At 37.6% G+C, this 27,237-nt stretch overlaps 1 protein-coding gene across 1 annotated transcript; it reads right to left on the bottom strand.

The window, feature by feature from the left end:
• FAM114A1 (family with sequence similarity 114, member A1) lies at window positions 1–26,649 on the bottom strand (the record flags this gene model as incomplete). Its single annotated transcript, XM_010017932.1, has 12 exons — window positions 26,305–26,649; window positions 24,898–24,985; window positions 16,017–16,130; window positions 15,751–15,857; window positions 13,864–13,998; window positions 11,960–12,112; window positions 10,387–10,510; window positions 7,116–7,201; window positions 5,774–5,941; window positions 4,367–4,506; window positions 3,050–3,122; window positions 1–54 (listed from the first exon to the last, which is right to left on the bottom strand). Coding segments are annotated over exons 1-12 (1,584 nt in total), but the record flags the coding sequence as incomplete, so codon positions are not given.
• Window positions 26,650–27,237: the final 588 nt, after the last annotated feature.

Genomic DNA, 27,237 nt, shown 5'->3' with positions numbered 1-27,237 from the left:
CTCTAATAGCACACTGCTGATGATGGGGTTAAGAAGCTCTGCCTTCATACTGCTCTGTAAACCGGAAAATAGAATGAAATGCCAGGACAAGAGATACATTTAACAGAAATACACTGGTATCTGAGAAGTGGTTTTATGAATTCTATAAAGGTCTGGCTTCACCTTGATTCTTATTCATACTCTTTATCACAGTATTCCTGATAACTACATCTACATTTCATACACACTTCAGCAGACCCTGCATATTTCTATCACTGAGTACAATGAACTAAAACAGGCTGAGGGGTTTACTTTTTGATTAATTCATGGAGTTTGAAATTGCCTGGTTTCCTATGGATGTGAGATTTATGGGACATTACCTGTCCATGTGCTGTCAGTGCCCTTTTCAACTCTCTCAAAATTTTTTAACCCCTTGCTCATTTTCAAGGAAACAAGAAGGAAAAATACAGGTTAGAAGGAAAATGAAGTTTTCAGGAGTTTCACAAATATCTGTGGTTAGGAGGAAATTAATGGCCCAGATTAGCTCCACTACTGAAGGAAAAGCAGATGAAACTTAGATCCCCAAACTGGAGGCAGTAAATGCTGGACAATGCAGGCTAGTCAGTAAACATAGCTCAGCAAACAAAGCATTTTTCTTAACCACTAGATAGGAATAAAGACACGTACACAGAATCACAGAATAGTTGGGGTTTGAAGGGACCTCTGGAGATTATCCAGTCAACCTCCCTGCTAAAGCAGATTACACAGGATCGTGCCCAGGAGGGATGTGAATATCTCCAGAGAAGGAGACTACAATGTCTCTGGGAAGCCTGTTCCAGTGCTCTGCCACCTTCAACATAAAGAAGGTTTTCCTCATATTCAGATGGAACTTCCTCTGTTTCAAGTTGTGCCTGTTGCCCCTTATCCTGGGCAACAGGCAGAACAGAGCCTGGCCCCATTCTCTTGACACCTGCCCATAAGGTATTTGCATGCATGTACAATGAGCAGTGACGCTATTAGAGGCTAGGAAACCAGGATTCATCACCTTTCCATCTTTTTAAATGGCAAAAGTGTGTTCCTTTCTTTATTTCCACTGTTCTTTGCATTGTGCTTTTTTTAGAAAGACAGTAACCTCCAGCAAGAGCTGCTTTCTTTCAATACCAAACAGTGGTCTTTATTAGAGCAAAGGAAACACAATACCAATTAATTTAACTGAAGGATTTCCCTGCAACCTTGTAGCTTTCATATTACAGATTTAAAGAAACATGAAACACCTTAATTTCAGCTTGGAGAAAGATGGCAGAACAAAGGGAAGATGGTTTGAGAAAAGAAGAGCAATTCTACTGTCAGTTACTAGAAAATCCATTATGAAGTACACTGTTTAGTTGATTGTCAATAAGCTGAAACGGATAGAGTGCAGCATCAATTAAATACTATTGATTGTATGAATCAATAAGTCGAAGTTTGAAAGAAATCCTGCATAGCAAGCAAAGCTGTTACTTCTTACTTCTGCATTACTACTCACTTAAAAACATTGCCAACATTATGGACTATGTGTACAGCCACCACTATAAATACTGCCTGAATTATACAGCCATAAGGATGGCATTATGTTTGAAAAAAACAGTACTTCCCATTCTAAGCCATTTTTCAGCTTCCCACAAGTCAATGCACTTTGCAGGATACTGGAATGTGCTTGTAAACATGGGTGCTGTTGGCAGGCTAAGGAGGAAGTTGGACCTCTGGGACATGCAGGAAGATGTAGGTTTTCTAGAGTCCTAAAGTGTGACAGGTGCTCCTTGCTTTCCTACTGATCATGGTGAGCGGAAGGCCCACATCTTCCTCCAAAAGCTTACAGGGATGGGACAGCATATAAAGATCACCCTCTAAAATTATCTTCTAGAGAGTATTTTAGCAGTGGAAAACATCTTTGTGCTCAATTTTTTTTGTGTCCACACAAATGTCCACAAAACCAATCTGGGCTTAAAACTAAAAATTCAGTACAGAGTTGACGAGAACAAACCCCAGTGCAATGCTTACAAAAGCTTCAGGTTCCAATTTTCTGAGCTAGGCCAACTTAATATTTCATGAGCAACTTATTTTTATATGTCTGTGCATGTACTTATTGCAACTGTCACACAAAGATATGCTAAAATACAATCTTAAAATGCAAAATAAGCACTTTCTTCCAGAGTAATGGGAAGGAATGTAAATTATTCAGAATAAAAGCAATCCAATAAATCATGTTTTCCACAAATAACTCTGAAAAAATTGCTCAGAGATGTGCTGGAAGAGTCTATGGGAGAATTGAGAAAATTTCCTTTGATGTTCTTTCATGTTTTCATGGAGTGATTGGGAGAGCCAGAGTTTGTTTTTCTCTGACGTTTGCCGAACAATTTCAGCAACAGCACGATTTTTGCCTCTGGATGCTGCCAAAATACTCAAATATCCATCAGTCATCTTGGAAACTTCCTGGCAGCAGGGTACTATTTCTAGCAAAGATGTTCACAGATAAATGGATGTTCCTAAATGAAATATCTTGAGATATAAGACAGAGTGTTTTGGTTTCATTTTTGCTTGGGTTTTTTTTAAGATGGGCAACCAAAGAGATTTTCTAATCTCTTAAACCATTTGAAAACAAGTGGCCCTAGTCCAGGGGAATTAGCAAAGGCTAATGAAGCCATCGTAAGGTACTGGAATATGTTAATGACTTTTACACAAATGCATTCAAAAGGGATAGGCTGAGTAGGAGAAGAAAATAACATCAAGCTGTGGGATTTCAAATGTGGGGCCCTTTCAGTACAAGAAGATAAGAATTTCTAAGTGGTAATAGGGAAAAATGGGAGAGATTTTAGAAGGCAGCGGACACACTGCAGTCTATCGAGGCTTATAAACTCTCTGCAACAGGGAATCTGCTGTAAAAATGCTCTGTGTTCTTCATCTGAGGAAAGAAGTGCCCATTTTGCTGGTACCTCAGGTAAAGCTGCCAGACCCAGGTAATAATTTCTGTTTCAAGAAGTGATCTATGCTAAAAAAAGCCCAAATGCTACAAAAAATGCTGTTATCTTACCCCAGCTGCTGTTACAGAATCGGAAAACTTCTTGGATAAAGATGAAACTTCATTGCACATGGCATTTGTTAAACTGGTTTAAAAAAGAGAGACAAATATAAAAATACATCTTTGTCCAGTTAATGGATGAAACCCTTATCCCAGGCACACACTTCCTCTTAGAAGCCAAGAATGTTAGGGAAATTTTGCTTTTAGTAATTTTTTAAATATTTTGGGGTAGTCTTTCTTCATGATATAGTTTTTATATTTCTCCACTGAAAAATCCATGGCAGACTACAGCAGTAAAATGATATCATGTTGGCTCAAACACTGCTCTTCTTTGACAGGGAAATGTTTCCATTTTTTAAAGTCCAAACTCCTAGATTAACTATGGTTTTCCTGATAATTGCAGCAACACAACTCCTAGAAATTCTACTGGAAATAAATCAAACTTTAATGAGAACAGTGAGAAGTTTCCTATCTAAGCAATAAAATATCTACTCTAAATGTACTAAAAAGGAAGTACCCTTCTGGTTAAAATATGAGCAAACAAGGAGTTCTATTCCAAGACCTTTCACTGTTCTGCTAAACAGTCACAAATGCATCATCTAGAACCTGATCCTGCAAAGTGCAACATACCTTAGCTCTAATTCGGAAAAATACTTGTTCAGGTACATTATTTTAGACTGAAGCGTTTCTATGGCCTTTGCTATTGTTACTAGCATTCCCAAGGATAAACACTTGCTGAAATAATTTACTTAACTCAGGACTCAAGTGCTTACCACACCTTAATGTCAAAATCCACTGAAATCAGTAGAATTGATCACTACAGAGAGCTTGAGATCTGAATTTTGAGTCCCACTAGATAAAGTGGCTTCTTCAATTTATGTATGTTTTCTCATGGTTTACTGCAAAGCTGCTGACAAATCTGGCTTTGTTTAGAACTGCAGATTGACTTTTCTGCATTTTTGGCAGATGAACAGTAGATAATGAAACTATTGGCAGATAAGGCGACTGCATTGTGCACTCTAATATCAAACTGTATGTATGCCAGCAAAGAGAATAGGAAATGCAACCCAAATTAGCATGTACATTCACTTGCTGGAACAGAAACAACTTTCAGACTACAAACAGGTCATGTTTTTGTAAACATACATATGCTGGCCATGTCAGAAAATTACATGTAGCCTATGTAACTTGATTACATGAGAAAACGTACACCAGGACCCGGAAAGCCAGTACTGTTCGTTGATCCATGAACTTAGTATGCCTTCAGGTGCCAAAAACTGAACAGACCTTCACAGTTTTAAGCAAATGTCAAATGTTCATATTACTCACTTTGTCAGTACTTTCGCTTGATCTTGAGCTGTTTTTTCTACTTCCTGCCCATGCAGAATTAATTCTGCTACTTTATGAAGCTGTTCAATACAACGAGCAGTTACCTCAGCCAGACTTTCAATGGACAGCATGTAGATTTCCTTGAATTAAAAACAGGGAATAATATAACCAATAATAACAACAGTAATAATTACATGTATAGATATATACATATGAAAGTATTTGAAACACGGGAGCCCTCCCTGCCCCAACTGGAAATGCTGCCACATACATAGTGAAGTAATATCAGCCATAATGTCATCCTCACAAACAATACTGGAAAATTAAATATCCACACATTATAACACAGACCTTACACTCATCCTGAAAAAACAGTAAGAACAAGTCCACCATTTCCATTTATTTGGATGGGAACTAGGTCAGGCTCTCGGATTTTCTAACATAGCATTTTTAAACTTAGTCCTAACAAATACAAAGATCCCTTAAGTCTAGAATAAGTCATAATTAATTTCATCTGGAGCCAAAAGTACTGGATCATCCCTCAGACGACTCTCCAGAGTAGAAATGGGTAATACTCCCAATAAAAAAGTGGCTTTTATCCTCAATGATAAAAATTCTACCCAGCACTATGGCGCTACACCTTTCGTAAGCTAATGCCAGCTGGAAATCTGCAATCACATAAAAATTTGTAATACATACAGTGTAACTCTGTCTCCTTTGGGCCGTTTTTGTAAGAAAACATGAGATAATTTCTTTATTAGAATTCATTCAAAAAATCTTGACAAAGATACCAACCACATTTAATATTGCTGTAACTTGGTGTAAAATATGTAATCAAAATTAACCTTATCAACAAGAGGGGTTACCTAAATGGACACAATTCTTTTAGCCTTACGAGTTATCTTTCCTAAAGAGAATGAACACTTGTAAGTTGCTTAGAGAATATTTCTGTTTTGTCTGTTTGTGATTTAAACTGCTTAAGAGTTTAAATGAAGTTTGAGAATTTCCTCCACGTACTGTCACTGGGACAAGGAGATGCCAAGGAATGTTGAGATATGACTTGCAATATGCTATCATCATTACACCACAGAATCTCTCAGCTTGCTGTGTTGTACATTGTGCTTACACATGCATACACACAAAAAAATAGATATGAAAAAATAAAACCAATGCAATAGGCAGAGGACCTGCTACTTTGGTATTTTCTTATGGGAACAGACTAACAGTAAAAATATTTATGTAAGTTATTTTCCCATTGGGTCTACAGTGAATAGTTTTATGTTAATACTTCTTAATACTTCCATGAGTTTAGAAAATAAGGACAACATACAAAACCAACAAAGATAAACATTTTTATCAAAATACAATAATTTGCTTAATGAAACTTATCCTCTAAAAGCTCTTTACCTCCACAGTTCTGTTTTTATTTACTTCTGGTTTATCACTGTCACTTCTATCTTCTTTTTCAATGTTTTCTTCACCAGGTTTTCCAGGTTTTTCTTTTAGCTTCTCTTCTATGTCTACTGGAGTGGAAAAAGTGGCTTCTTCCAACCATTCATGAGCTTTTTTCCTAGCCTGCCAAACAAAGAACCCAACCCCAAAGTTCAGTTCAAATAGGGAATATCAAAGTATGGCCCTGAACATTAATTAACAATACATTTAATTACTTCATTTTTACATTTAGAAGTTTAAACATATCAAGCCTCTATGTGGAATTTAGTTTAGTTAAGTGTATACTTAAGAAACTCTGGGGAGAAGCATTTCTGACTGCTTAAAGATGTATCACCCAGGGATAATTCCTCTACAGGTATGATACTTCTAACCAGCACATAGTGTTGGCATTAAAAAAAAAGTTACTAATATTTCAGCCTTAGGAGGTGAAAGGAATTTAATCTTTCACAGGAATTTACATAGAAATAATTTTGCAAAATCAAAAAATAAGAAGGTGGTATAAAAAATTGACAAAAAAAATATTTGAGAGGTAAGAGAGATATACTAAATTCTTAAAGGAAAAATAAACAGAAACTCACTGTATCTTCAGCTGCCTTGCCAGGCATGAAAGTAGATCAAAGTGGAAAAGCCTTGAAGTTCTACACAACTTCAGACTACTGTTAAGGTTAGTAGAATATTTATGATGTCTCTTTTCTAACATGAAGTTAAAATAAAATATATCATGCCTTAACCCTAAGCTAGTTATTCACAGTCTATATATGCAGCTAGAGAGATTAAGATTCATCTGAGCCTAAGGTAACCAGGTGAATCACCTTTAAAGGGGCCTGATAGTACAAATGTGATTAGCGATGTGATTAGCTTCTAGCTGTCTAACTTTTAGATGATTGAAGCTAGATGGGATAAAGCCAAGACTTTGCTTCCAGCTAAGAAGGCCTGGAGAAGTTCCTAAGAAGAGTAAACATGATGAGCAAGAAAAATAATTCTGAATCTGACCTTTGTTCCCAGTATGTCAGACCAAATCTGCTGTGCTCATGAACTCTGATCTGCTGAAACACCCCTGGGTCAAGGCTTTCTAACAGAGTCCATTGTGCTAGCGAGTCACCGAGACTGTATTGCCTTACTAATCTCTCTTCTCCTCTGAAAGCTTTTCTGTATTCACCATTTTAGTCCCACCCTCCTGTACTTTGCTTTCTGAACTGTCTGAACTGAGCTAGGTACTGCTCTGTGTCAGACTTCAGAACAAAGCCTTCTCTCTTTGTTGAAGAAACAGAGGGGCAGCTCACTAAGAGGTGCTAACCTTATTGAGTTTGTCAGGAGTAGCAGCAACGTGCAATTCAAAGAGCAGTTCAGTGAGCATGCTGACGAACTCTTCTCCCATATCTGCTGCAAGAAAAAACAAGACAATTTTTGTTAGGGTGTTATCACTGTAATATTTTATACGATCGAATACATCGAGTCAAATAGTTTCCCCAGGCGCTCTGGCACTTGAAGAATAGTGACTGTGGTGAACGAAAGGGATGTGTGGGTGTGTGCATGTGTATGCTCAAATAAAGAAAAGAACAAGCAAGAGAGACACCTGCAAAACCTGATATGCTAGCCTGGCTCTTCGACTACTCTTTCTACCCCATTCTAAGTTCCACTAAGTTTCACAAAAACAGGTAAGAGGAGATGCAGCTGCGTGATCCCTAGTTATCTGACCATACATGACCCACAAAATCACTGTAGATACTAACCTATTCTTTCAAACCAAGAAATAAAAACTGCAGCAGGGCCAGATACAAGTGAGTTTCAGAGGAAACATACTGGAAAACACTTTCTCTATTGCTCTGTCTGCAAGCCACACCTAGAGATGTCTTTTCTTTCTATTTTAAAATTGAGATTTGCTTCAGTGAAGAATGTTTTCTGTTCTGCTTTGGAGTAATGAGCCTTAAAGAACTTGTACTTTTATTTCACAAGGTTTTTGAGCAAAGATAAATATCACCAGTACTTGAATTTCATCAGTATTACGTATCTCCCTTTGACTACTTGCAGTTGCCATATTTTAACACACTCCAAGTTCCTAAAAGTTAGGATTTTCTTTGGTTCTGTTCACCTGCACTTACTGAGTTTGGACTCTTAATTTCCTGGAGGAATATATAAAATCCATTCTTTTTAGCCTGTTGACACTAAAAGGCTGAAGTCCCTGTACTGAGCCTGATAAAAGTCTAGCTACTTCAAAAATTAATTTCATGTCTTGCCATATTCTGACTATTTTTTGTTCATTTATTAGGTAAGGCCAGTTCTTCCAACTGGTATGCAAATTTGGTTTGATTTATGCAAATCTTCAGTACTGGGCTTAAAAGTGGAGGGCCATTACCTTCCAAAGAGTTTGGGGACTTTGGTAGAACTGTTTACAGTCCACAATACCTTGCAACACGTGGAAAGGTGGTGGAATCTGATGCTCAGATTATACTCTGCTAGAACAAAGGAATCTCATCCTTTGTAAAGAGACATCTCATCTTGTAAAGAGAGTGCCTCCAGAATCATAGAATGGTGGGGGTTGGCAAGGACCTTAAGATCATCTAGTTTCAACCCCCTCTGCCATGGGCAGGGACATCTTTGGTGCTAGAAAATAAATCAGTATTTAGCATGAAGAACTGTTCACCTGCAGTGGCCAAGAGACTGAACTTTCCTCTTAACAGCAGGGGAGCAGTCATGAAGATTGTATTCTGGCAGGCCAAAGAGAAGCACAGAGTTCGTTTCATTGCTGCCCTTACCAGTAAATTTTGGCAATAGGATTTTCAGGTTTTGCAATACAGCACCTCTTGGATACATTGAATTCACTTGTTCTTAAAGCAATGCCAAATGGTATTATAAACTGCAGCATGCTGAAAACTGGTATGCAGTTCACTGGATCAATGCAAACTTACCCAAATTTTTGATAACTGGCATATTCAATTTAATACTCACTTTGGTTCCCATGTCCCTTAACCTCACATATGAAATTTTTGGTGTTAATGGCTTTCAGTATGTAAGAAAAGCTACTTTTTCAGATACTCTCCTCTCATTATTTCATAAAGAACTGAAAGGAAAAGAAGCTGCAGTGAAAAATACATGGAAGGGTTGCATAATCAAAGAGGAAACATTAGAGAAAAGGGTATGCATTTGGCCTTCTCCTACTTGTGTCAGAAAATGTCTTTTCCTTTTCTGTCTTTTCATATTGATTTTGACTGTTAAGCAAAGACGCAAAAAGAAAAAAAAAACTACAAAATTCCAGTTTCAAGGTGGCCAAGAGCAAGCCCAAATCCTTTCCCAAAACACTCCTCCAAAGATCGCTGCAGTTATTTATCCTTCTGTAGGACTGAAAGAGTTGAGAGTAGAAACTAAAGGCAGCACTAGCATCTCCGAATGAGATTCTGAGAGCCGAGGGTACCCTTTCCAAACATGGGAATGCAAAAGTACCGGTCTTCCTCCCAACTAGTCTTTTTTTTTGCTGAATATGTATAGCACTGGCAAATAGCATCATACAAATAACATTACTTTGGTGATGAGAAAGTGGTAACAAATTACCAATAAGTAGTAATTAACTTGTTTTCAAATACTGTTCAGTGGCTAAAAAAGATTTAACATTTTCAAACACTGCTAGTTAATCTCCATCTTTTCTAACTTTTCTGAAGGCTAGAGAAATCACACATCACAATCTTGCAAAATGTAGGTTTTATTGGCAAAACACCCCTGAGAAGATCAAGATGTGGAAGAAATATCTTTTAATGTTCCTTAAACGCAACAATATAGCGTTCAATGTCTTAAGTCAGTCTTCAATCAAGTCAAAGGGGTTGTTTCTATCAGCTAGAAGAGGTTTGGTATGGAGCTCACAGTCCTGAAAGGCAGGAACTATGGTGGCTTTAAGCTAACTTTTTATCCTGTTCTCAGCCTGTTCTGGGGAATGCCAACATTCCTGATCTGTTTAAGACACCTGTTTTGCCCCTAACCCATCTTACTGTAACCTTTGTGAGCTGATCTATGGACTGTCCTGTTCTCTTCAATGTGCACTATGTCATTGTTACAGCATGCTCTTGCTGCTTTAACTTATTTTTCACACTTCACATCCCATATCTTGCCAAGCAATACCTAGAAAGCAGCTTTGCCATATGTTTCAAAGTGACTTTCTCTGAAAAAGTTCAGGATTATTAAGTCTCTTTATCACACTCTAACCTTTTCCCTATCCAGCAAGGGAGGGTGCAAAGTGTGGATGAAGTTGCTAAACAGAAAAGCATTGCTAAAGACTTCAAAACTTTCAGATTACACAATTTCATAAACAGGTTCTGTAAGAAAAACTCAGTTATGCAAAAGGTTATTATTTTCCCTTCTTATTTTTGTTTTGCTTTCACTGACAATATAGCAAAGTAATATAATACTTCCTCATGTTATATTTTCTACATCTCACACTTCAATTACAATATAAATTCAAAATTAAGCATTGATTAGCTTCCAGAACTTCCAGAATATTAATTTTATGAAAATACTAGATATCAGAAATTGTATTTTGGATTGTACTTTTTTTTTGTAGTCTCTGCATTTCAAATTACCTTTCTGTGCCTGCACCACTTCATCATCTGATTCCTTTGGAACAAAAACCTCTTTTATAGCAATTAAGTCAGTTTTCACAGTCTCCAACTGCTCTCCATCAAGTGTTGCTAAATATGACTGAATCTGTAAACGAAAGGACATTTTGAAACTAAAAGTAAGCATTCTTCACCAAAACAAAGCAGCTCTTAAGTGCTAATTTGGAGCCTGATACCAAAATAGGCTAAGAAACAGAAACTTCCATTATGCTCAAACCTTCCACTGTAGACACATTCTTAGTTTTCAAATTTGTTGAGTATGACAAAAATTACACCAGCCTTGCAAGATCATCAGGTCTCTACCTTCTCCCAGAACATAGCTTTGAATTACAAATCTGTGGTGTAATTGCAAACTGCAATAAACAATTGGGGATAGCTTGGATGAAAGCAGCAGGCAAAAAGAGCACAGGCAGAATTCATGGTTAGTCTGACCATTCACAGGAGGAGCTGGAAAAAGAAGCCTGTCTCCTTCAAAATGCAACCAAATTTATTGACAGCCTACCAGCCTACCTGATCTGAAGAATGTACTGACAGGTCTTTGCATGTCTCAGGGACCTGCAAGTCCCTGCATATCTGATAGGTCAGCATGCCTAAGAGGGATGGAAAGAGATTCTTTGAATCGCTGTTTGTTTGCACTATAGTTACATGGCGTTAATCACACAATCTCAGTCTCTACCAAACCAACAGAAATGCCTTCTGCCCTTTGATACAAAATGTTACTTTTAGGTTTGTTTCAAGGGGTTTTTTTAGAGCTTGCTTAACAGACATGCAGACTGGCTCAGAGAGAGACTGGAGAAAGGTGCTATTTTCTTACATTATCTTCTTACTGCTCCTTCGTGTGTCCAGCTCATTATGCTCAGGGTTAAATGCAAAGTTGGGAGATCTGACTCAGGTTGTGAAGGACTACCTAGGACTCTCTGGTCACTCTCTATAACATTATCCATATAAAAATCTTATAAAATCCTATATATGAAAATAGGATTCATTTGGAACTTTTTTTAATGGAAACTTTTAAAATAAAAGCTTAAAAATATTTTTATATCTCTGCTATTAGAAACACACAGGACATTAGTAATGCCTTCAGTCCCTTGCACTACTTCTATGGCTTTTGGGCTGCCAGTATAGGTCTCAAGCTTACAGTACTGTATTTTGTGCATGTCTGTATGATTTTTGGAATATTTATCAGGGAACTGGACTTGTATAGTAGGTCTGGAATTCCTGCCTGACACAAAACCAAAAGACTTCAACCTCCTTGCAGGTTCTGAAGACATGTGCATAGTGCCACAAGCTGAGAAATACACACTATATATGATCCTAACAAAAGTAACTTTAAGCTAGGAAACTGAGTTAATCTTGGAGTTAAACTTTAGATGTATTTAGATTGATTTCCTGAACTCAAGGACTGGCCTGTGGGACCAATCCAACTTTCTCTGAAGCTGATGGAAAACTTACTGTTCATTCCACATGCAACTGCAGAGTAACATTAAAGATAATTTTTTGCCAAACCATTTTGATTTATGCTGTCTGCATACTGTACCTGAGCTTCACTTTCATTTGACAGGATTTCCAGAGCTTCAAGATGAGACAAACCTTGGAATTCATCAAAAAGTAGTCCATAATGGGCTGTTCTTTCAACTGTAACTTGCTGGGCCCTCCTCTGTTTCTCTTTTTCTTTAGCTTCACGCAACAGCTGCAAAAATACACATACTTTCTGTTGGTTTATGGGTAGTGCTGTAGGTATGACAGGTGTTATTAATTTCTGCTTCTGCTTGTCTAGGAAGTAGTAATAAAATTTGGGACTATATCACACCTGCAGAGGTGAAATTTTAGAGTTGAAATATCTAACTTCTCTAATAAAGTATTTCAGTAGTATTCTAAGTGTGTTTTTCACAGTGGTAATTGCTAATCATCAAATAATCTTGCTTATGTTCTCAAAAGCAACATTGGCTGTGGATACCGTACAATGAATTTAGCCACCAATTACAATGAAAGAAAAATAAGGACCATTCCATACACAGCCTTAAAGAGTCATGCAGTCCATTCCACAGGCCACAAAATGGGAAGAATATTATTTTTAGGACCTACACATTACTTGTATAAATAATGCACCTACTAAATATTTCCTATAACATATTTTTACCATATACTAAAGTCAGTTTTATGTGACAGCAGGACTGACAAAAGAGATTGGTCTAGTAAGGTATGACTTTTTCCAAAGGTGGGACAGAACTATACTCTGTATAGTTGGGGATATTTTGGAGTGGTCTTCTTATACACTGCTATTAGTGTACAGGAAGGATAGACCACTGTATAGAATAGGATCTCCTATTCTTTCCTTCTAGTCCCAGGAATAAATGGCCTCTTGTATGAATTTGTTACAGCAAAGCTGGTAAATACATCTGAACTGCATCTTAAGTCACACGTAAGCCTCTGAATACAGGTAAACTCTTTCCACTTACACTAGTCCATCATTCAAAATTTCTAAGATATTGGCTTCAGTTATTAATTTGTCACAAAAGACTTATGATGGTTGATTTTTCAGTCTCCATCATCAAAAATCACTCACAAAGTTTTATGTACAAATCACTCAGAAGGAAGCACTGTGTTATGCTACCCAAGAGAACTGATTTATGTCACTTTCTGCCTCAGATTTTATGTGTGAATTCACGTACATTGTTTAGGAAGGTATTCTCAAAAGCTCTTTTTAACCCCATAGGCCTTAACAAGAGTTACTTGCTTTTGGCCTACTACAACAGTATCAGCCTGTTCACACTTAGAATGACAAACACCAAAGATGAAACATCTCATTAAGAGAAAAATACCTTACTCCCCCCTACAAGGAAGTGAACATAAAGTAAAATTACATTTTTTTCCAATGTCTATTGATTTCCATAGCCTCCCCCCTCCCAGTGTCTGGAGAACTAAAATAATTTTGTACTGACAGCACTTATGCTTCTATTCTGGTTTTATAATATCCTTGAACTTTCAAACATATGAGTCACAACTGTGTAAGGGTACCATTAGTTTAGATGAATATTAAGATATAACTTTTCCCAGCTTTAATTCCTAATGAAACATATGTCATATTCCAGTATTACTCATTTCCAAGGACAGTACTATCGTGATGTTTATGCTGGAAGCTATCTAGCTACAGCTGACACAAAAACATGAACAATTTGTTTCTGTCTCCAGAGTGTAATGATTTATCACCACATATACTATCTTATTAAAATCTGCTATTGCACATGTGATTATGCAGAAATGATGGTTTTACATTATCTTTTGCGGTTCTGTGAAGAAAAATAAAGTGAAGCAAATACAAAGCATAATATTTATTTCCGTAAGCCTAGCCAATACCCACTGCAATAAACAAAGCCTCTCCCTGAGGCATCTAAAATTATGCAAAAAGAATTGACAGAGCTGCATTTAAATAAATCCAACCTGAGAGAGAGAAACTGTTCTTGCCATCAATGTTTTGGTTCTCTTAAATCCAGGATCGCTTTCTGCAAGGACATTCATGGTTGTCTTCCCAATAAATTCCAAAGCATCTAAGCCTCCAGATAAAACACTCTTCCCCTGTACAAAATAACACAATGTGGTTATTTTCTTTCCACTTTATGCTAATATGAACTGCAAGAGTATTGCTTTTGCCAACACTGGTTTTGAACATTCAGGTACCTAGATTTTCTGTGCTTTAACTTACAATAGATACAATACATTTTTTAAATTATGGGGTTTTTTTGTTCTGAATACACTTTCAATAAATGAACTATCAAATATCTCTGGTTAATTAAAAGACTCATATTGGAGAAAATTAACAACTGTTGCCAATAAAATAATCACGGGTAATACCACTTTAATTTCATCTGAAGTGGCATCTAGTCCTTGCAAACATATTTTACATATGAATAATACGGAGACAAAATCTCTCAGGAACAGGATGACCCTACCATACCTAACTGCTTTCTGAAATTTTATCATTTGTAAGGACTCTGCAACTGTTGTTGAAATACAGTTGTTTTTCCTGTGTCTTCATATTAGCATTAGCCCTCACTCAAAATCTTTCACGTACACTGAAGAATTTTCACTGGCTAAAGATTTCAACTTCAATCTGATCATGCATCTGTCAGATGCTCCTGATATATTATGGAAAACCCTACCAAAGTCTCAAATGGCATTACAGGCAACTTACTGAGACCTTAAATTATTCTTTTGGTTTGGTGACATACATCACTGTGGTACAGTACCTTCTCTAGGTTTGCATAAGAGCACATTTCTCTTATTTGCCAATCTTCTGCAATGCTCCAGTAATATTACTGGTGTTCAGCTCTCACAAGCCCTACAATGCTCCAGACAGTGTAGGAACAATCTTAGGAATAATCTATAGGAATCTCCTTCTGCTCCCAAAATCTTTGATATTAAGAGTGATGAGGCACTCAGAGTGAACTGGATATGCACTAAAAAAGGAATTGCCACTTCGCAAAATATGCTCAATAGGGAGTTAGTCTTCTATGCCTTTTTAGCTGACGCTTAAAGTCTCTTAAAATTTCAAGGGAAACACCATATGGAAAAGCTCAGAGGAAAACATTTGCTGTGATAATGTGTGAGAAAACGTTGGGGAAGAAAATTACACAAAAATTGATTTGGAAACAGTATGGTACAGGATTTTGCAAAAGCTGCAGTGCAGAAAACCAGAAAAGGATGAAGTGCAACACATAGAAAATGTATGGAGAGTGTAATAGCCAAGAACCATGGACAAACGATTTTGCGTCCCTGAGTCTGCAATCAGACCACCTTCTGTGAAGGCGGATATGAAATGAGAGACTAGAGAGAGAGTTGAAGGTAAGGGCCAGGGACTAACAGTCAAAAGTTTAGTAAAAGCCTTAAAATAAGCAAATGGAATAGTTTCTTATTTCATCTGCCTTCAGAAATGACAACAAATCTCATTATAACTTTCTCTGGAAGCACTTAACACTAAAAAAATATAAATCAGATGATGGTACCACAACTACAGAAATGATTTACAGAGAACTGGAAAATTTTGACATAGTTTAGGAGCAGACTGTATTTTTTACTGAAACTACTTTTGTAGTTTTAGTAGTTACTACTTTGGTAGATTCAATCAAAGTAGTAACTTACTTAGTTGTTCTGAGTGTTCGGGTTTTTTTATTAGATACAATTATTTTGCCGTGGAAGAGACTCTAAACAGACTTGCAAGACAACTGTTTTTACAATGATCTACAACTTAACAAATGTGACCTACAGTGAAGTTGCACTTAAAAATTATGAAGAATAACTAGAACAGAGAGGCCAGCTAAAATGACTCACTGTGTTCTGAACAGCATTAGTGATAGCTGACAACATGCCACGAGATCCAGATGAAGGAGAAGAAGGAATATTCTCAGAAGAGCTTTGGTCCAGAGAATCTTCTGCTTCTAACAAAAGGAAAAGAGCAAGCCACAGCATACTTTCAACTCTACAAGTCACAAATTACAGTAAACTAGATTCTGTGGTCAAAACATTAAAATTCTGTAAATTGGACTAATTTGGCAATGTCAAAGAGTTTTGTCCAATTAGAGTGAACTTGAACTTACGTGTAATTGGTGTTTCAGCTGCAGGAGACTCTGCTATTTCTGAAGATGCTGAACTTGTATTATGAATTCCTAGGGTAGTTCCTGCTTTTTCCTTTACTGCTGTTATCCCATGACCTGCAGCAGAAGCATATTTTAGATTATATTATTTGAAAACTTATTACTAACAGTGCATGGTATTCTTATACTCCATGAATGATGACAATCATCATTCACAATTAAACTTACCCCATTGCTTAATTTTTTTGTAGGTTAATAATTCACTTGTTCTTCTGACTAGAAATGATAAAGCTGAAATACACTGCAAATGACACTGGATCTGAAATGCGAAACTTGTTTCAGTGGCACATGTAAGTTTAGTTCCCTGCTTTTCAAGAGGGAACAACCCACAATTAATGGTCTGTGGGCGACTGCAGGGCTGAGATAAGCAACCTGTTCTTCAGTCTGCTGCACAGGTGCTATGTTAGGTAAGTATTTTAGGAATACTGACCCAGGTCCTCAAAGTTATTTCAGGATTTAAGCTCCTCAGTTGCTCACTTGAAGTCAAATTCTAGAGTGTCTCTTTAGTAGCTGCGACTTTAGTATACTTTGTAAAGCCTGTTGGTGTCAGATGACACAGACAGAAATATTGTTTCAGTGGCAGCTGATCTCCCGCAGAGATTCTATCTGACCTTTACCTAACATAGCGACTCCCTAAGTCTCTGTTCTATTTAAATGGTCTAGTTTAATGTACAGAATATATATTATTAGGGTTTCTATCTGAATAATTTTGACAGAATAGGATTGCTTTGCTGCTTTTCTATACAGAGTTCATTTACACTAGCAGATCCCATGGACTGGTAGTATCCAGCTATAGATTAGGGGGAATTGCCTGTAGTCAGCAAAAGGAGGCAATAGCTTCCTAACCTGTATTAGCTGTAGTTGAAAAATGCTGCCCTTGAAAAAAAGACTACCCTCAAATTGCCTCTGGATATGTCTACAAGCATGTTCCTGATACGCTTCTCTCATTACAAATGATCCAGCTAGTACATCTTCCTTAGTTGTAAGTTTCTGCACATCAGCTGAGACGCAAGAAGTAAACAACCAACCAGGCAAGCAATATTTCTTTCCAACACAAAACGAAATGGCTTCAGCTACCCTATGTGATTTTTTCTTGCTCAGTACACTGTTACTGCATCTCACATGGAGCTTATCACTTCTAGCAGCAGGGCAATAACCATCTGCCTAAACACTTGTGAGAAGTATTAATGACAGTTTCATACTTCTTTGCTTTGTTACCTTAAAGTGAACTGCTAACAGAGAAATGATTTCAGAATAGGTATTAATGCAGATGCTCATGCAGATACTTAGAATATCTAAGGCACAAAGTCAAGCACAGCAATTCATTAAATGTTGTCCATACTTTCCCACAATTGTGGGCACTGTTAGGAAAGTTCAAAGCATTTTTCTGAGTTACATTAACTACAGCAAAATAAGCTATCATTTGCCAGTGCTCTGCAGTGTTCTAATAAACATACACATAAATACGCTTTTGAACATCTGATCAAAGAAAGATGCAGCAAAAGTATCTGAAATGGAGTAGGAAGAAGGAAAGCTTAGATTTATGATTCTGTGATTTCCAGATGGATTGCACATCAGGTGCTCTATGAATTCAGTAATAAATATACTCTAGAAAACACATGTGAAGAAGCACTACTGAAAGATCACATACAAGAAAACTGGGATATCTGGAGGTAAACACAAAGAACAGATGTCCCCAAAGGAACAGACAAGCAGAAACAAATAATTTTCTGTATGACAGAAATGGGGTCCTGTCGGTCCTTATGTTTTACGTTGAAACAGAGAGACTAGGCAGGTAAATCCTTTTACATGTCTAAAGAAAATATGACTTTTATCTACATTATGTCATGTCATACAAAATGTAGCAGTCCGTCCAACTGTACAGGACATACCAGATTATGCACCACAGTGATTTAAGTCATTGCTGGATAACTTCTGGCCTTCTGCAAAATCTGTTCCAATGCAGATACTGGAGAGCAGAGCACTACTTTGTCTAATCCCAATCTCCTGCACATTTTAACTGATTCAATGAAAATATTAGCATAAATAGATTGAGCCATTTATTTACTCTACAAATTCCTGGAACTCACTTTAATAATTATTAATTGTGCTTTTAAACTCAGGTAATAGATATTCCATATCACATTCCTTTCCATTTCTCTTGCTCACAACTTTTTAAATGAGCAAAAGGTTCTGTTCTTCCCATTGACTTATTTTTTCTTAAGGTCTTGACTTGCTAACAAAATATTATTGTCCCGTAACTATACAAAAAAATAACCATGAACATTAAGCAAAAGCTTGTTTTTAACTGTGTAAGTTATGGATTTTCAGATTAATTTCCCTTTCTTTTTTTTCCTGTACCTAAAAATGGTGTTTTTTTTAATATTTTGTCATTTGATTCTCATAGTTTTGCAGACAAGTTCATACTTCCAAGAAAAAGAGGCACTCAGTTGCTGTACTGATATTTACAGACTTGCAATAGGCAGCATTTTCATGGCTGTGGTTACGTGCACTAGAATGGTAAGAAAATACGTCAGGTCAGCCAGGACAAGTTTTGGTGGAGTAAGCTGGATGGCATGTATGTTTGATAACAACAACAAAATCAGATGAGATCAGAAGACCACAGCTGAAGCACATCAGCAGCATTAGATACACATACATGCACAAACACAGCAGTAGCTCATGTTGCTTTAGAAATTAAAACAATTATTTGTAATTTAAAAAGACACAGAAATAAAAGAGGTTATGGGAGACGAGCCTACATTTTAGACATGAAGGTGCACTGGCTTTGCTACACTGGGTGTTGTAACACAACAGAGCTGATATTGTAAACTTAGGAACGCCTCCAACACCTCCATTTACTCATCTGTGGCAGTGGAGACAGAAGAGCTATGCAGTGGTTATTAGCTGCGTACGTTTTGAAGAAAGCATACCTTTTTCCCTGTGTTGTTGCTTTTATTTTTCTTGCCTACATGATTTATTTTCCTTCTATTGGCTGGTGATTTCAGCAGAATGATGTTGTTCACTTTGCTAGCTGGAATCTTTTATTTGAAAGGGAAGATTATGCAAGCAGTGCCTAAAAATGTGGCCTGCCTTTGAGTTTGCCTGATCTGCCCAAGGCCAGATTACAGCGCTCACGAATGCTTTAGTCAGATACCTCCCACTTCACTTTAGGCTCTTCTATCTTCCACTTCCCAGCTTAGTAGCTTTGGATTCCCTGCAGAGCTGAAAGAGGCCAACAGACACCTCGGAGGCAGTTCAGCACGTCTGAAATCTAAACCATTCTCTGGAGGAATCGCTGTCCTTTGTTAATCCAGTACTCTCAGGCAACTGGATGCCCTGTTTCAATAGTACAGACAGGGAAGAAGACTTTAAGATCTTGTCGCTGGCTGACACAGAGTCTTCATTACCTGTCTTGCACCACAGGGGCACTTCTGATGAGCAAGTGATCAAACTTCAGTCAAGTAATATAATTAAGCTTCATCTGGTTTGAGATAAAGATGAAGATCGAGGCCTTAAATTAGCATCTGACACTGAGAAACGGAGGAACGTGAAAGATGGCTGTTCGGGGGAATCACTCCACCATATGAAGCATAGATATGTGGAAAAGCCAGTTGTGTTCTGGTTTTGTACACTAAAGAGTGGGACCCCATTATGCTCACTTTGAGACTATCCTGTTGGCACTCCATTCACTTCAAGGTTTTAGAAAAATTCTCTTCCTTGTAGTTAAAATAAAACCAGAGACTAGATTCTGATAATACCTATTCTATCCAGTCTGTAAATCAGGAGTAACTCCAATTCAGCTAGTAAATGAGACTAGTTTCAGATCTCCTTAATGCAGTCTTAAATGTCTTAATAACAGCAATAGGCTATCGTGTATAATTGTACTATTGCTACAAGTATAGAAGCTGCTTTTAAAAACGGAAGTGACAAGCTTCAAGTACAGACTGAGAATATATTATTCCTCACTTAAGCCCTGGGCATAAAACGTTTGCTGTTGCAGCTAAGATGACCTAATGGCTTCTTGGTGCTGGTATGGGAAGTTCTGCTCCTTCCATGTTTCACATTTGTCCCTTCTGCTTGCCCTGGCACTTATCTCAGTGAGTTGGTTCAATTAACTGAAGAGGCAGAAAATGTATTTTTCTTTCCTCTATAGTTATTATTATGTCAGTTTAGCTCCTGACTGGATTACCTGGTGCTCAGAGGAGCATCAATGCTGGCACAGGAAGGATGAAGAAACATGCCAGGAAAAGAGGTGCAGGACTGCACATTTCAGTGGCTGCTAGCCATTAGATTGGCTTAGCTGCAATGGTAACCCACTGTTAGAGCAGAGTTTTACCAACACTGTTACTAAAAGACTGGATGGTGTAATTGATGATTTACTAAAAGATACAGTTTAAAAAAAAAGAGGGTAAAATGGTGACTGTAAGTACAAGAAATTGTGTCTCCAAATTGCAGTGACCCTATTTCTCCCATCTCATCACCTCAGCAACTATCTCAGTGGATCTACTCCACTGTAGTAGAGTGGGGTTGGTTCCACAAGGGGGAAACCAGATTTCCTGTACCTTTTAAAAACAAAAGAAAACTTCACCTCATTAATGAGATTCAATAACTTTCTTAGTGTGACATCTAGTGTCAGACACTAAGCATGGTTCAGACAGTGACTGCTACTAATCCAAACACATTAGAGATTCTGTTGCGTAGGGGAGTATCACACCTGCGTTGTGGCCAGGACCTTGATCCAGGTAATGTCAAAATCAGTTCAAAGACAACGGATCTTTTCTTTAGAATCCAAAACCATCTCCAGAACAATCATTAGCTGTACTTGCAAAAGGTAAAGAGAAATAAGACACAAATTAAATGGAAACTACCTTATTAGTAGTTAACTAAAATCAGCTATGCTAAACAAAGTACAGCCATGCAGTAAAAATGCTAATCTGTTTGGGAACAAATCAAGCTTTGAAGGATAATGAAATGACATAACGACACCTTGCATTAAAGCAACCTGGTCTAGTGTGAGGGGTCCCTGCCGATGGCTAGGGGCTTGGAACTAGATGATCTTAAGGTCCTTTCCAACCCTAACCATTCTATGATTCTATGATGATTCTATGAAACCAAAATCCTTGGAACAATCATTTCAGCTCATTCTTAAACAGAAAGGAACACAAGAACATTTTTTACAATAAGAATGATCACTGGAACAACCTCCCCAGGAACATGCTAGATTCCCCATTGCTGGAGGTTTTCAAGATATGACTGGACAAGATGCTAAACAATCTCATCTAGGCACCCTTTCCCAGAAAAGCCTGGACTAGATGATCACAGAATCATAGAATGATCAGGGTTGGAAAGGACCTTAAGATCATTTACTTCCAACCTCCCTGCCATGGGCAGGGACACCTCACACTAAACCATGTCACCCAAGGCTCCGTCCAACCTGGCCTTGAACACTGCCAAGGATGGAGCATTCACAGCTTCCTTGGGTGACCAGTGCCTTCTTTGAGGCATTCCAGTGCCTCACCACCCTCACAGTAAAGAACTTCTTCCTTCTATCTAACCTGAACTTCCCCTGTTTCAGTTTAAACCCATTACCCTTTGTCAATCAAGCCAATGATCTTTCAAGGTCCCTTCCAACCTACACTGTTCTGTGATACTATTTATTAAAAGTTAAATGTATTTGCTTAGGCCTTTAAGATGCTATCTAGTGTACCTCAAACCGTTTCTGCTATTTTGTCAGAGTACAATTTTGAAGAAAAATATAAGGAATAGTAAGTATTTGTCATACTTAACCAGACAAGCAGCTGTGTTGTACAACGATAATGACAGAGAAACAGAAAAATCACATACTGAAGGTGTTGTTGATTCCAAGAAAGCAGCTTTACTTATACCATTTATTATACTGAAGGAATAAGCAAAATTAAAATGGACTGGATTGTGGCAAACCTATTTTCTGATGAAGAACAGGACATGAAGTGTTGGTTGAACTGCTCAAATACTAACTGGAATAACTTGAAGGGAAATAATAAATATTTAATAATAAGAAGAAAGATTATAGAAATTCCCAATAGCTTCTTCTTTTTTAATCTCTCTCTGCCTCTCACTAGGAATTATCATACTGAAGCAGACATATGGTATATGCCATTCCACGTCCTGTCTATGACATGATAGACAGATACTTCACAGGATCAAGCATGAATCTCCCTAAGAAGCAACCAGGAAATAAGCTCTCTATATCAGAAATATAAACTATTACCTGCTGCACTGATTTCTTGCAACAAATCTAAGATTATGTATGTGGTCTTTCAAGTTATTTCAGAAAAGGGAAGAATGTACATTTGATTTCTACTTAATTCAAAGTCTATTTAATTTAATAAATTCACAGAGAAAAGTTAGATCCAAAATTATTAGATATTAATATCTGAACTCAACCCTGTCCTGATCCCAGGGTTATGAAGTTGTAGATTCCAGGAAATGGGAACAGAAAACAGAGGAAGTGCTGCTTCACATACATCTGAGTTTAAGCTCTTTCCGAGTTGCTCTTGGCTGCTGCCAGAAACTAGGTAACAGATGGGTCTCCAGTGTGAGATAGTGCAACCATTCTCATGCAAAATTAAAATGATATTTAAATTTTCTTTCCCCTTTTCTGCATGTGGATGCTGCTTTGCCGAGGCAACCTGACCTGTTCCAACTGTGCTCATTAAATAATAATATTTCTAAAAATATATGTACAATGTATATATTCAAAATAGTCATCATCACACCATCTTATCAAGTCAGGCTACCTAGACAACAAATTTGTTTGCATATCTGCACTCTGTGAAGATAGTTACGATACTATGTTAAGATTTGTCAGATGGTATATTAAGATTTGTCTCTCAAACCTTTTCCAACACCATTGATTATTTTCAGGCAAGCTCACATCATTTGGGAAAAAAAAAAAAATCTACGGCCGTACTGTCCCACAGAAAATGTATGCACTATGTGACACTAAACTGATTGCTCAGTGAGGCTGAGACTTCACAGCAACTGAAGACTGTAAGGGAGATTGCTGCTGCAAGCCTGCAAAAATACTAACTGGTAACAAATAATCTTATTACTCACAAACAATATTAGAATGGCCATTTGATGAAATACTATTTATTGCAAAAGCTAAACAGAATCTAAATATGGCTATCTCACAGGCAAAAACTGAATGACCTGAAAGAGCTCTGTTCCAAGAAAATCACTGCTGCAACTATAAAAATAAACTGAATAATGCATCAGCATTACAATTCCAACTGCTCAACAGTAAAATTACTTTTATGCACATAAATTTTCTTCTTTAGTTATTTACACTAAGCCAGATTCTTTTCAGAATGCTGTTATTAGATGGTCTGAGAATGTAAGAAAGGCAAAGCTCGTTGATCTCTGTGAAAGTAGTACCCTTTATTAGACTTACTGATAGTGCTAGGGGAAAAATTGGTAAAATTTTCAACACAAGGACCCTTCACATCTGAAAGAGAAGTGCTGCCTTTAAGGTTAAATACAAATTGAGAACACTCATGCAGTTCCACAGCTAGCTAAACTCTTCTTGTCCCCATTGGCATGTCCTCTGTGTTCCCATCATTTCCCATTCAGTAGCATTCAGGTGATCAAATGGCAAGCCAGATTAGGGAATTTACAACTGATCCGGCTCAAGATCCAGCTCTTACTTCATCTGCACTTTTCAAAAATCAGTCCCATAAACCAGCTCCCCACATCACTACATGAACACTACTGTTAGGATAAGAGAAGGAAGAAATAGATTGCTGGGGCAGGACAGGCCTGCTCCTTTCAGCAGCAACCATCACTTATGTCAATTTTAAGACATCTTAGAAACCAGTTCTGAGTTTAATTAGATACATTCGTCGACTGGACTGTCTGAAAGAAAAGGTAGCTAAGAACGCTTGAGTGTGGGCATTACTGAAAAAAAGGAGAGGAGAAAGGAAGCTCCCTCCTCTGAGAAAGAGGCAGGAATAATTTACTGCCCATGGAACAGAGAATAAGGAAGAGAATTATTTAGCCTTATATGGAATTATAAAACCAGTATCTCTGTTGAATCTGTCACTTTTAGTAACTAGCAATTAATTTTAATTCCTAGTTTCATCTTTTAAAGGTGTTTTGTGGATCCTTTATGAGAACTGATTAGTTAAATGCTTAGTAGCTTTCTTGTGAGGAATGATTTCCCACTGGTAACTAGGTATTCGCGTGCTTCACTTTTTGTCTGAGAGTTTCAACATGTAATGATCAAGTTCTACCAAAAGTCTCTGCAAGGACATACTGAACCAACATACTATTGGAAATGAGAGTATAAGGAGAGGGAGTATAGGATCCATGTTTCAATACGTTGTTCTACTCTCTGAAGTCTGGTGTAATAGCTTTCACTGGGTGTCACTTAAAGCTGGAATGATTTATGAGGTGAATTCATACTGTGGAGATAGAAGTCATGGTGTTTAAATCACAAATAGCTATACGCTTGAGTCGGAGTTGGAGTGCTTTGCCTTCAAAAACTATAAGCCTTTGGCTGATAGTAACTGCATCAGATTATGTATCCCTTCTGTGAAGAAGCCACAATGAGGTCATTCACTAACTTTACAAACAATCCGAGTGACTTCTCCCTAATCTGACTCCAACAAGAAATATTTATGCTGTTGTCAGTTTAGGAAAGTCCTTCTTCCCATTAAAAAAAATCATGCTTGCCAAGCATATCAGGACAAAACTGTCTACGAATCTTGAAGATACAACACTACTGTTTGTAATTAAGATACTTATTTATTTCCATGTACTTTACTGATTGAACACTTACCCACTGTGGCAGAGGCTGATGACAGGAGAGACTTTCCCCAGGTACCCCAAGCTCCCCATCTACTTGCTTTAGATGAAGCGTCTGTGGCCTGTAAGAACAAAAATATTACTCCACTGTCTAAAGCTCATGTTTTCCAAAGGCAGGAGGAAACACAAAGAACCTGTCAGCTAACGAAGTCCAGCATCTAATAAATGATGACAGATTTGGTATTATTAGAGTTCAAGCTTCTGTGCATAAGAAAGCAGAACGGGAAGCTTAGCTTGGATCACCTGTTCTTGAAAGCACCTGAAACACCAGAGATGCCTTTACATATGTCTTAATATTTCTTCAGGCACCTGATTCTGTAAAGCCATATTAGTTCATTAGAGCTATTATTAGGGAGAGGCAGGAACCCATTTCCTTCCTTGAGTACTACTGGGAGCCAGAGTTAAAGGTTTCTCTGACTGAGTCTCCTCAGAGACCCAGTAGATGTGCACAGGGAACTCCTAACAACTGAGTTCAATAAAAATAGTCATATGAGGTGCCCACCTTTTACATTGATGTGTGGTATTAAGTGGTTGTCAGTATTCCATATTTAAATCATATTAAGCAACTGTTGTCTTAAGAAAGTCTCCAGTAACATATCATCCCTACACAATCAACTCAAAAGCAAAAGCTGAAGTATCCCAAGACAGCTCTGCAGTGTGCAGCATACAGCATACACCAGTGATCTCCCCCTACGAAAGGGGAATCACTGGTGGAGGGACTAAAACTTTTCCAGTTTGTTGATGCCTGAATATTTTTCAGTGGAGACGAGAACATCTTCAGCTATGTCATGTGTACTGGATTTGGATGCTGTAAAGACTGTAAAAAAAGCCTTGGTTTTGTTTTTTGTTTGTTTTCTTTTATTAACTTCTTGCAATTACTCACAGGGCTCCTGAAGGTCTGTGGATCACAGATCAAAACCTACTGGCCTAGAACAAATAAAAAAACACTGGCCATTTCACTGAGCCTTGTAAATCATACACTGTTTCTGTAAAGCCAGTGACTCGAAAATTAGCAAGCACAAGATTCAGTGCTTCATATGCAACTTAAATTCTGTCCTCTTCTAGGTTCATTCTGTGAACTGAATGAAGTAGATTTGTACAGAAAACCAGATAACAGTAGTATTATTTCTATACAAAATCAGTTAGATTCTTCGTATAGTTTTATTGCAACCAAGCAAGAAAGACCAAACTAGTATCATTCTGGCAAAAGAGAAATTCAACTATTCCTAGTTTCCAAAAGGTTGATGCTACAGTTCCCATGGAGGTTTTTTGTATATAACTCCCTAGGCTTTTGTGAAAAACTGAATGTACACTGTACAAAATTCTGTCCTTACAAAGCAGGGAGGGGAAGGCTTTTACGGAGAAAAAAGGTATTACTTACTGGGCTGCTTTGTTCATTCAGTGTTTCTTCAGATTCAGGTTCTGCATCAAGGCTTACAGTCTCACTGCACTCAGCTGGCATGTCTTCAGTTGCATCTCCATTGGAAGGCAGACTTTCAAGTAATTTTTCAGTCAAAGGGTTTTCATTAATAAATATGTCTCCTTCCTGTCTATAAACGGCACTCTGAGCAACCTCTCCATGTTTATCTTGTGAAGACTCATGCAAGATCTCAGCTTCCACAAGGTGTGGTACTGACTCATGAGGCAATACCTCATTGCTGGGCATTTCCATTACTTCAGGTTTTTCTTCTGATGGGATGCCATCACATATGTCTTCAGACATTTTCAATTCTGAATATAAAAACAAATTACATTTTTTAGGTTCCATAAACATTTGAATGACTATAAAATATGCAGTAAGCATATTTACAAGCTATTGCTGAAAAACACCACAGCCTTGATGGAAGACCTCCTGAAGTATGGATCCCTGTGGCACATGCATCATGCCGGCATTAGTATCATGATGATAATACTGTATACACCTTGCAGGATGTCACTCAAGTATGAAGAGCAGCACCACTGTTCTCCGAAATATGGTTTGGTAAAGAAGAAAGGATGTTCATTTAGCTGGAAAAGTCATACGTAAGAGCTTCCACATGGCTAATTCCTATGTTCTCTATTAGATGTTCCCTATTACCTATGAAAGACCACTATTGAACGGGACAATCTGAGCTGCAATAGCCAAACAGCTCTTGCTCTTCTTGTCATCGTTTCCACATAAACATGTTCCTATAGCCTACCGACTGATGGAGAGGAGGATGACAAAACACAGTGTGACAAAAACTGTGGTGATATTTATGTATTGGACAAAGGGCATAATTTGAGAACATGACAGCCCATGATCCCTGCAGCCATTTCATAGACAGGAAGCATT

The sequence above is a fragment of the Nestor notabilis genome, unplaced genomic scaffold (assembly GCF_000696875.1).
Source record: "Nestor notabilis isolate BGI_N333 unplaced genomic scaffold, ASM69687v1 scaffold28717, whole genome shotgun sequence".
Classification (NCBI taxonomy): Eukaryota; Metazoa; Chordata; class Aves; order Psittaciformes; family Psittacidae; genus Nestor; species Nestor notabilis.
Note: the sequence above shows the minus strand (reverse complement) of the source record. Positions and strands in the feature narration are given on the sequence as shown.